At 32.9% G+C, this 12781-nt stretch overlaps 1 protein-coding gene across 1 annotated transcript in view; it reads left to right on the top strand.

The window, feature by feature from the left end:
* LOC132011506 (contactin-6-like) overlaps nt 1-12781 on the top strand; it is a 302333-nt gene that overhangs the window by 245318 nt on the left and 44234 nt on the right. The window contains 1 exon segment of the mRNA XM_059390186.1: nt 7597-7724. Coding sequence (XP_059246169.1) covers nt 7597-7724 — 128 coding nt within the window.

A 12781-nucleotide genomic window follows, 5' to 3' on the forward strand; every position in this document is an offset into this window, starting at 1 on the left:
AGTGAGCTATTTCCTGTGTATAATTACCAGTGGAGTCATTTAAAGTTATTGCCTTAAAAAGAGGAGAATGAGAACCTTTACTTTGATTTAAATGAGCTAGCTTTGATATTTACTTGTTTGTAGATCATGTCAGTCATTTTTTGTAGCTTGTTAAAATAAGGAGTTTTTAAGAGGTAGTTTATTAAGTGGCAATGAAATCGGCATACCTATCACACCTTAGCTATGATAATCGGGTGCTAAAATTATTAAAACGTAATATCAATATTTGATCTAAAATGAATTCCAGTGGGACATTTTACTTAAAACCTAAATTGTGTCGAGTCGAAATTTATACACACTTTTCTACTTCATATCTAACTCATTTTAATCCAATCTATTTTACATTTTCTAGATATCAGTAAAATTAGACCGTCAATTAAAATTTCATGGTCTACAGTATTATCTTTAGACAGAACTGGAAGCAATACTCCAGTTAATAATCTAACTATAAAAATAGCAGTATTGCTCTAGTTTCAGCAATAAGAAATTATAATTGCCCAATGTCCTAATTTCTTGTAGTTTAAGAAATTTAGCTATTGCTAATCTTCTGCATCCTCAAACTTGGTGTTGGGCTATGGTTAATATCAAACAAATTAAAATAGAGCCTTCATCATTTTTTATTCATGTGGGATCTATGTATACAGATTTGTTTTCTGTATGTAGGTTAACCAAAGATTGGATATATATTAGATTCACTGTAGTCATAACTAGATGTGAATTATAATCTCTATTATATTTAAGAGGTTTATAATAGATAGCTTATCACACGCAACACAGGAAAAAACATTCCACATTAGTCTTTCTGTAGTTCCTCAGAATGACACGAAATTTGACATGCATTTCAGATGAAAGAGTCCCACAAGTTCATTTCATTGGTAGTCCATCTTCCTGGTATTTCATTCATAATAACACATCAAGTAGAAGGCAACAGGTATGAAATGAGGCAAATGGGTAGACTATTACTTTTGTTTTCTGTTTATGCTCCTAACATTCCCTGACAGTAGGTAGACTGAAATGTTGGGTGTTCAATCACTTAATATAGTGTTCCTTCAACTTATCAGTTAACCTTGAAATTCTTACATGTGTTGGTGGTTCAGTTTTCCACATGTTCTATTTTCTAATGCCACCATAAAATGTACCAGTGTCACCTAACTGTCAGACACAGGTTGAGCTACTGAGTTTCTACCTATCTAAAGCCCACAATGCAATTAGACGAATAGCGTAGTACATTACAAATGCCAGCTTTAATTTTTCAAATGTTGAATGGTCATGATACATCTACACATGTAATGTCTTTAAATTCTAATTTTTACAGAATATTTTAAATGCAAATGCCTTAATTTGTGATTTAATCATCTAGAGTACTAAGCTTTGGTAATTTGGGGGAAATTTTTCTATTCAATAGTGCAAACAGTTGAAACATACTAATTAAGTGAATATTTGAGAATAGAGACTGGGGAGGAAGGGTGTTTATCGCTTAATTGTGAATTGATTACATTGGAAGTGTTAAGAAGAAATATACAAATCCTGAAAGGTGAGTTTCAGAATCCAGTGACACCAAGCCCAACACAGTCCAGGACTAATAACCATGATAGTTACAACCTAAAAAAAAAAAAAAAAACCTAAAACCATGATAGTACTGCTGAATCCAATCAGACAAAAGAGTTTTCAGACATCAGGCATGAGTCAGAGCCAAAATGAGAATCAAAAATCCCACTCTGAGTCATGGAGGAGAGCAAAAGCCAATGAAGAGTAAGCATGAGATTAATCACTAACATTTCATTAATTCAATTATCATAACAACTCTGTATTCCTTCCCAAAATAAAAATGAGAACATTGTGGGCAGGAAGAGTAACTTGACAAATAACACAATTGGGAGGGTGCATGAATTCAGTAAAGGGTCTCAGGCAGTGAAACTTAGTGCTGGGAAGAGTCTCCCTGCATTAGGTCCCTTTCAAAGAGCCTGACATATATCTTTCAGTTCTCTTTTTTCAAAATGGAATGTGACAAAAAACAATGTTTTCATTGTTCATGGAGGTAGAGAAGTGCCTATATTCTTTGGCAGAATGAGAAGCTGGTTCATTTAGAACCTACCTATTGACTGCTAACTAGCAGTCAGGCCTACTGCTAAACTAAGCATTTTAAATAGTTTATGTCACTCACTCCTCATGACTCTCTGACACAAGTAATATCCCTATCCACATGGTACAAAGGAGAAACTGAGGACTTGGCATGTTGAGTAACTTGGCCCAGTGGTTACAAATATTAAATGTTAGGGCTCAGATTCAGTAACAGGCAAAGCAGTTTGACCTGAAACTCCATGTTTGCTAATAACTCTGCTAATAATACCCTATTGCATAGGATGGCATGGAAAAGAAGAAAAATAATTGTTAGTATCGGTCTTGCCATCATTATTGCTGCATGTTTAGGGTTAAACTCTCACATAGTAGAGAATATCAAACGTGCCTTTAAGGTGTCACAACAGTTTAGAACCCTGAGAAAATGTGCACGTGGACTTTCTGAAGGTGAGAGTAGAGTCTCCAATATTAAAGGTTATTCTGTACAAAGGAATGCATATGTAAAATGAATAAACTGCTCAAGTTTGTGTTCTTAGTAACTATACTGTTGGTAAACTATGCTTTGGAAACTTGAAGTGAAAGTGATTTGCCCAGATAGTTGTTTCCTGATGCAAAGAGAAAGACAAGTTGGAATCTGGGCCCCGTACTACCTAGTGAGTAACTTGAGTACACTCCTGCTTCTTCCCTTGTTTCAGTTTCCCCATCAGGAAATTGGGGATGATACCAATAGTAAGCCCAGGGGTTTTACTTAAGGATTCACTGAGTTGACATTTATTATACAATTAGTAGAGGGCCTGTGTAGAGTCGACCTGTAGTAATAACCTCCTTGGATTTTGACCACTGAGTTTATTCATAGAGAAGTGTGTTCTTGGTAATTAACACCCTGTTACTCTTATTTCTATTATAACATCTAACATCCTGCCTAGAACTCAGTAGATACTAATAAGTATTTGCTGAGTAAGTTTAGAAGGAAGAAAGTATTAGCATTGCTCCATTTCCATTTATATATTTCAATTGCTATTAAATGTTCTTTTCAATTCCCTTTATCTATTTAGCCCACTCCCCCCAGCCCCTGCCTCCCCTCTGGTGACCACCAGTTTGTTCTCTGTATTTAAGACTCTTTTTTTGTTTGTTTGTTTGTTTCTTTCTTTCTTTCTTTCTTTTGTTTCTTACATTCCACATATGACTGAAATCAATGATATCTGGCTTCCTCTGAATAGTTCACTCAGTATTATATTCTGTGGATCCATTCCTATTGTTGCAAATGGCAGGATCTTTTTTCCCCAAGTAATATTCCATTGCATATATACCACACCCCCTTAGATGTGGACACGGGTTCCTTTTCTGTCTTGGCTGTTGGAAGTAATGCTGCAATAAATATATGGTTGCGTATCTTTTTGCGCTTGTGTGTTTGTTTTCTTGGATAAATACCTAGTGGCAGAGTTACTGGATCATATAATAATTCTATTTTTAATTTTTTGAGGAACCTCCATACTGTTTTCCACAGTGGCTGCACCAGTTTTCATTCCCAACAATATTGTATGAGGGTTCCTTTCTCTCCACATCCTCACGAACACTCGTCATTTCTTATCTTTTTCATTTTAGCCATTCTGACAGGTGTGAGGTCATATCTCATTGTGGTTTTGATTTGCATTTCCCTGTTGATTAGTGATATTGAGCATCTTTTCATGTTCCTGTTGGCTGTTTGTATGTCTTCTTTGGAAAAATGTCTAGTCAGGTCCTTTGTCCACTTTTAAACAGGATTATTTGGGGTTTTTTGGTGTTGATTTGTGTAAGTTCCTTATAAATATTTGTATTAACCACTTACCAGATTATATCACTTGCAAATATCTTCTCCCATTCAGTAGGTTAACCTGTCATTTTGTTGATGGTTTCCTTTGCCTTGCAAAAGCTTTTTATTTTGGTATGGTCAAGAGTCTAATTTTGCTTTTGTTTCCCTTACCAGGGGACATATAGCAAAAAACGTTCCTATGACTAGAGTCATAGAAATTACTGCATATATTTTCTTCTAGGAGTTTTATAGTTTCAAGTCTCACATTTGGGTTGTTAATCCATTTTGAGTTTTTGTAAGAAAGTAGTCCATTTTCATTCTTCTGCATATAGCTCTCCAGTTTTCCCAATCTTCTTGCCTCCTTTGGCATGGATTACTTGACCTATAATCACAGGTTTATTTCTGTGCTTTCTATTCTGTTTCTAAATTGCTTTTGAATTTTTAGAAACCATACCACATTAAATGATGCTCACATTTTTTATTTAGGCTTTTATTGTCTATGAGTAGTATAATGTCTGCATTAGGTCCTAGTATTCATATAAATATATATTTTATGTAATCACTTGATTGCCTTATGCTTCTGTCTCTATAACTATATTCTCTTTACTAATTATTCACAAAAATCTTTATTTTTTTTACCAGAATGTTTTCTCAAATTTTTTGATAGTCAAGCTTATCAGTGCTTGTGGCTGTGTTTTGTTTTAAACACCAAAGAAGCTTACATGAAATCAAGATAGAATATTTTAATATATTTCATTAGTATGTCCTTTCTATTCCTCCAGATACCATTTTAAACTACCTTTTAGAATATTCCAAAAGAAGAATAAAAAAAAGCCAGTCCTTATATTTCTCTGTGAATATTAACAAAACCATGAATTAAAATGTTTCAGCTAATTTTTATAGGTGCTTTCACTGTTTAGTACAGTTTGATTTTAGTTGGTTGTTCTTTCTTTCTTTTTCTTTCTTTCTTTCTTTCCTTCTTTTATTTTAATCATTTCTTTTTTTTTAAATCATTTCTGCTAAGCCATATTTTAATATGTGACAGAACTTGAAATTCTCACTTTTTTAAACTATTTTTTGTATAATTATTCTGCATAAAATTAGGGCTATGATTATGTGGTTTGATTCCATCTATGTTATCATAGAGTAAGTTTTCTTACTATATTTTACCATCTCTTACTAATTTAAAAAATTAGATGGTAATTTGAAATATACTATTTACCATGTTATAAAATTTTTATATAGTTAAATTTTTTATAGTTAAATCTCTGGTTTTCTATATCCTAGGTTGCTGTGGAGAATTATTTTTTTAATCATGTTTTTAATAAGTGATGAATCAATTTGATTACTATTTTGGTTATTTTCATAAAATATTTGAATCTAACCTTTTTAATCTTTTATCTATTTTTGCATATTGATCTTATGAAAAAGTATACATTCTTGCTTAGAAATAAAAATGATCTTTACAGACCAAAGTTGAACTTATAATTAATTGATCAGTGCTTCTCAAATCTTATTGTTCATCCTGATCACTGGATATTTGTTAAAATGCAAAGTTTGATTCTGTAGGTCTGGGATGAGACCACATTTTGAGAAGCAAACACTGATGACTCTTCTAAGGGCATCTAATGATGACTCAACAGGAACTTTTTGAACATCAAAATAAACATGTAGAATTAGTCTACAGCAAGTAACTATAGATAGTTCTGGAAAGAGGATGAGTGCTAGAGATAATATAGAGATAATATAGAGATACGTAACTTTCAATTCATTCTCTAATACTTATTAGCTATTTACTCTTGGACGGATTGTAATTTTTCTTGGTCTGCATTCTCGGTATTTTAAACAGTGCTGGGCACATGAGAAATACCGGTTGGCTGATGAAGATTTCAACAGAAATAATCAATTTCAATGATGACAATTTCAATTCAATTTAACAAACATTAAGGTTGTCGAACATATACCATGAGCCTGAGAAGGGTAGTAATATTAAACCACTTTTTATATGAATTGTTCTTTTCTGAAAGCTAATTGAAAAATTATATAACATATCAACACTGGCATTTCTAGCTGAGATGTTTGTCTGGTGGCCTTTAGATATCAGCAGATATATAATTTATATCACTTAAATTGTCTTACTGGCCAAAATTTAACATTTCTGTGTTCCTGAAAATTCCTGATTTTTCCTAAATTCTAGAGATGATATTCTAAATTCTAAATATGATACACTGAGATGCTTCTCACATTGATCTCTTCTAATTAAATCAGATACAGAATTATATTTGGCCAGCAGTTTGTTGCATATTAGAATAGCTTTACTACTACTGTGTCATTAACAGTATTATTCAATGTTCATGTAAATTGCAACCAAGAAATCTAGACATTTCAGAAAATAAATGAGAGATCAAATGTCTGTTTTGGGGAAATACTCCAAGATAATGGTTTAAACAAAAATCTCATTATAAGTCATGGAGCATTCTAAACTCAGATGTGGCCCCAGCTTCACACTTGACAGAATGTGGAACACATCACTAATAGTAAACTCAGTATCAGAAGCTAGCTTCATACAAATTGTAGTTGGCTGATATTCTCTTGGTTTCAAACTAGGTAATTAATTATATTAGCTACATTTTGTGTGATACACATATTAGGCACAATGATATTATTTGCAATGAAACAAATACTGTTTAGTATTGTTAATGGATATGACATACATGGTAATTGTTATATCTTTCTTTCCTTTAAAATTATTGTTGTGACAAATTAGTTTTCATCACTTATTTTTGTACAACCCTGACTACCTACTAGTGTTTTAAGAGTCGTGTTTTTAGAAAGTTGCTAATTACATTTATAAGACATAAAATTGGACACATGCTTTAATTTTTCCTTTTTTTTTTCTCCTTATTAAAACACTGAATAGTGATTTTGTCAAGAAACCAATCTTGGGCTTTCCCTGATTATAGCCGTGGTGTGATATTTGCTTTTGATTACTTCTGAGTTCTAGAGAAAAGTTAAGAATCATTTTATGAAAGATTAGAATTTCTTAAACACCTATCCTTTCATTATGTGCTAAGTGATTGCATGTATTTTAGGACAGTTTAATTCAGTCTGATTAATGAAGGATTCATTATCTTTATGCTTTTACCCTTTTTATGGGTAAAAGGATAAGCCTGGGCCCTTTGGCTATAAAACTATATAGATGGTTCCTTCAATTCCCTAGCTCTGGCAGATATTGTCATTGAGAACGCTGTTGTTTGATGGCTGAAAGTGTTAAATAAGGGCAGGTTCCTAAAGCTACGACTAATCATCATGAAAATTAGCTTGCATTTCTCTAATGCCAAGTTCAATTTTCACCAGAGTTGACTTTTCAAAATGCATAGTGGATAGTTACATTTGTTATTAATCAAGCAAATGGGCATTGTAGCATCAAGCATCCATTTTATTTTTAATGGGCTTCAAAATCAACAATGATAATTCAAGTGGTAATATGATAATTATCAATACTGTGTCAGAATAAGAGCAAACATCATTTATTCTACTATGGGGATTCAGAGATAGCTCACAGTCAAGGATAGGATAAAAGGAAATGAGTATGGTTATGGTCTTCGTAATGTTTTAAAATGAATATAGATGGTTAAGGCTTATTTTAAGAGCCTACTTCTGTTAATTATGTATTTTCTTTTTAGAGTGTTTCTCTCAGAGGATGGCAGCCTCAAGATATATAACGTTACTAGGTCAGATGCCGGATCATATACTTGCGTAGCTACAAATCAGTTTGGCGTTGCAAAGAACACTGGCAGCCTAGTCGTAAAAGGTATTTTATTATCTTCATTTGTGCTTGATGAACATTGGAGATATGTGTACCTATCACAACCTCTGTCATTGTGTGAAACTTGTATCATGTTGTATATGTGAAATATTTGATTTCACAATTTATTTAAGAATTGTGTTCCCATATTCATTAATAGTATGTTTGCTCTGCCAGTGGGATACCACGGCAGATGTGAATACTTCAGCAGTTGAAATGCTGTCAGTGGGTAATTAGACAGAATTAAAACCGGCACCTAAAACATTTGAATTTTCACAAATGCCTTAATGTAGGAAGCTATGGACATTTTGATAAAATCGGATGATAATATTTTTCTTGGTTAAGTTTCCTTTAGAAACTCTCATTTTGTATGAAATTTTTACCATGGATATAAGGTTGCCAAATTCATAACCAGTTCATTTATTTATATAACTCTAGGTGCATAGCTCATGAGATGCAGACCCTCTTGCATACACTTTAATGAGTAGTTTCTTTCAAAGAGAAAAAAATTAAAATATCTGTGTCTGTGTAAGTCATTATTATAAACATCATGGTAAACCTATAAGCTCAAATAATTTATGATGATAGAACTGCATACTCTATTCTTCATACTTTTAAGCTACTATCAGTACAAATGTACCTCCATCTATCACCAAGGGACATAATTAGTATTCAAGTATCTATTCCCCATCTTTGCTATTTTACTTTGTTGAATCTCAGCTCATAAAACTAGTATGTTTACTGGAAGACATGTCACTTTTATCATTTCATTGCCTCCTGGATGATTAAAATGACTGTCTTGATAAAGTAGTTTGAACAGCTAATTAAGCCCAAATAATTAAATTCATCAATCAGTGCTTTATCATCATTTCTATTAAAAATAAATATATTAAATAAAAAGTAATTAGCTACTACACTTCAACTACTCTTTAAAATATCTCAAGGAAAAAAAAAATACCCACCTTTATCCCTGGAAGATATTTTTGCCAACATTGTCTTAAACATATTATGTTATGCCTGCTGACAATTGTCTGAAACACTCAGGGGAAATGTGATTGATGTAACTTGTGTCAAAATCTTATCAGTGTGACACATTTGGAAAAACTTTACTTCCTTAAGATTGTACTGTCATCAGATTTTTAAGACAGAGATGGACTTAACATTTCAAGGAATGTGCTGTAGCTATATCTAATGATAGGATATCTCTCCAGCAAATGTTTGGTACTACCCATATACTGAAAAACAACATTAAGAGAAAAAAAAATAAAGATTTATTCCCTCATTTCAAATTAAGAAGGTGCAGGTGGTAGCCATTCATTTTAAAATATGAAGAAGGTTAAAACATAGCGAAAGACAGCATCACGGTTAATTTTTCCAAGAATGGAGAAATCTAAAGAGAATTAAAACAAATATAAAGGATCACAGGTACTGATGCTGGAAATGTAGTTTCTCAGTGGAAGTTTCTGCAGAATACTGGTGATCCATTTGGTGGACCATTGGTTTAACTGCTAAAATACAGTAATGGGCTTCCTTTCATCACCTACATTCCAGTGATAAAAGCTACTCTATATATTGGACTGCAATGACTACTTTCTCTTCCTCAAATGTTTCAAACATTTGGCATCATGATGATGTCCTCTAGCAAAAAATGGGTGAAAAGAAAAAAAGAGGACTCACATAAATATGTAACTGGAGAAGCTGGACTGTGCTTATTTCTCAAGGTGGCAGTTGGATATTTCAGCTTTCTAACACAGACATGTTTTTTTTCTAGATAGGTTCCCAGTTCTTTGGATAGAAACAAGTTCATCTGTAATTTGGGATAGTCCATAAAACACACAATCAACTCTCTATACAAGGGACGAAATAAATAAGATTGCTTGGTTTAAAACAAAATGAAACAAAGTAAAACACAAAAACTCCATGCAGTTTTATTTATTTCTAGTGTTCTTTACTGGGGCTATTGGAACAAAATTATTCTAATCTGCATTCCTGGTCGCCTTAATCTTTACCACTCTTCCTTCCTTGGTAGGATTTTTCATTTTCTGACATACTATATACTTCACTTATTTGTCATGTCTATGGTTTTTTTCTCCTTCTTTCCCTTCTTCTAGAAGGAAGCATAAAGAAGGCAGAAATGTCACAAATCCTAGAACAGTCCTGGGAACTGTATGTGTTCAATAAATAATTATTGATTGAGTGAGATGATTTTATCCTACACTCTTTAGTTCTTAGATAATCTCTGTTCTGACTTCCTTGCTCTAAAATATGAAGGATTTCTATTTCTCTGGGATTAAGCTTAGGATACTTTGCAATAAAGAGCATCAAAGGAAAATAATAAACTTCTAAAATATTTTCACTTTCCATATTTTAGGGTTTGTAGTTATGTATTTATAATACATAGAGAACTCCTTACTCTGCAAGGAGGATCAATTGTGAAGTACATGAAAATCCTACAGACTTCATGAAGAGAACTCACTGTTCCAATATTTTCAGCACAAAGAAGAGAATCATTTACATATGCAAACAGGGCATATATCAGTATGCATGAATATCAAGTAATTTTCACTCATTTATATCTAATAATGAGAAGGAAATTGTGTTTGTTATTTTTAATCTTCATGAAATACCCACGTTCCATTTTAAGGGGGATCTCTATGCTTCTTTGCCATTAACAAGAACCATGTTAAACAGAAATACATATAGAGTAACATAAAAACATACATTTAAAAATAACCACATAAACAAAAAATGTGGACATTACAAATAAAAGCATCTTTAGAATTTTTTATTTTTTATTGATATGTACTCTATGATTTTTTATTAAACTGTGGGATTGCTGTGTAAATACAGGCCCAAGATCAGTCTGTCATTAGCATATCCTCTTAACTGGACTCCTATCACTAATTCTCTTTCAAGTAAGAATGTTTAAACTATTCCTGATGAAGAATTATTATTTTACAACCTACAAATTTGAAGCTTTAATCTGAAAAAGAATTATAATAATATGCACTGATTCAACCATTTTCCTGGCTATTAAGAGTATAGTCATCTGGTTGTTTAAGATGATTTAATGTGTGTGTGTGTGTGTGTGTGTGTGTGTGTGTGTGTGTATGTGTTCGTATTTTCTAGTCTCTGGTGTTCATCTGATTGTCATTACAGAGTCAAATATAATTTTGTTTCTCACACCAAAATCAGAATATAGTGACCTTACTGGTAATAAGGTGGTAAAGAGCAAATGAGAAATTTCAGTAAAGCTGATGAAACAATCATCTCTCTTTGAATTGACTTATCAGCCCCAGTCATGCAAGAAATGTTGTTGTTAGATAACATGTAAAAAGATAATAGTTACAAGAGTAAGATATTTTCCAGCTTAGTTTTTAGCTGATATGGCTTATCTGCGTTAAGAGGATTCTGAAGTTATCTGCACTGTATGTTAGAGATTTCTATTTCACTCATGCAGTAGGATAAAGCCATTTTCCATTCAAACAGGGAGTTTCGGAGTGCAATTAGCGCCAGCCTTGCCGGAGCCTCGGACGATGCCCAGAGTAATCTGAGGACATGTTCCATAGGCACAAACAAGGATTCAAAAAGAGAGTTTAGGTGTTTTCATTTTGGAGGACTGGCATAAAATTACAGTGTGTACATACACTTAAGAGGTACATGGAAATCACGTAAAAGGGGAAATGATTTGATCTGGCATTTGAAAAATTATTAAAAAGCAGAGTAACAGCAGGCTATAAAAATGATCTTGTTTGCAGGCAACATTTGTTTTTGTTTCCCCACTGGAGAAGTTTTGGATGTTCAATTATAGGCCTCATTGCTTCAGCATTATTTTCAACTGAAATGTCGGAACTTGGAAAAGCATATCTAATGTGCAAATTAAGTTTATTGCCGCTCATTTAGTTGTTTATTCTTTGTGATAGAAGTCTTTATTATACCAGCATGGAGAGTGGCCTATCCGTTTTCTCCAACAGAGTGATGGTGTGCACCATTATGGTTCTCTATTTACTAAGAGAAATACCAAGATAGGTAGATAATTGGAGGCTTTGTGGCTTCAAAAGGCAGTTTAAAGGATTTGAGGTGTTGAGCCCAGCTTTATTGAGAAGCTCAGCTTTATTGAGTAAACCAAAAGTACAATTTCACAGAAATGACAAGGCACATTGGAATACATCAGTCATATTTTAGTGGCTGAAAACACCACTGCAGAGTAGTCTCCAAGTACTGCTAATATTTTCCTCAGAATGCTTAATCACGCACCCCAGTTTTCTACAAAGAATGGTTTAAAGCATTTTTATAGAAAGGAAGTTTTGATTTAAAAATTATGAGTGGAAGTGCTTTTCAGGTGAAAAAATATAGAGTGAAATCATACACTGGCCAGGAATTTTCTTTCCCTCACTAATACTGAAAATAATGCTGAGTGAACTCTTGAGACTTGAATTCCATAGTCCCTTCGAGTAAAAAAGGAAGGAAAGAAGGAAGGAAGGAAAGAAGAAGGAGAGAGAGAGAGAGGGAGACGAAGAAAGAAAGGCAGGAGGGAGGAAGATAAACAACAACAAAGAAAACCCCCAAAACATTTATTTAAGCAAATACAATATCAGTGTTATTTTGGTCTTTGTAACAATTCAGTCCACAGTCTTTTTAAAAATGTAGCACACACCACTCCCATAAACTTTTCAGGTATGTTAAACAGTTGTTTTTTCTGAATATGTATTTTATAATATATAGTGTAAAGGAAAGATATCAATGAATTTTAGGTTTTCACCTTTTGTTTTTTATTGTTCCAGACATTTTTCATTGAACAATTAAACCTAAACTGGTCAAAGTTTTGTTGAGTTTTGTTTATTCTTAATAAAAATAGGGACCATATTGCTAGTCTTTCAAGCTAAGTGGAGGAAGACAGACAGATGAGGATACACCACTCCTCAAAGTTATGAAGAGCACAGACTTTGGAATTAAATTAACTAGCTCTATTATTGAGTAGCATAAGACCTTGAAGAGGTTTTTTTTATTTTTTGGTTTGTTTTTTGTTTTTGTTTTTGTTTTTATTATTACTGGTGTTGTAT

This window comes from Mustela nigripes, chromosome 2 (assembly GCF_022355385.1).
Source record: "Mustela nigripes isolate SB6536 chromosome 2, MUSNIG.SB6536, whole genome shotgun sequence".
Taxonomy (NCBI): Eukaryota; Metazoa; Chordata; class Mammalia; order Carnivora; family Mustelidae; genus Mustela; species Mustela nigripes.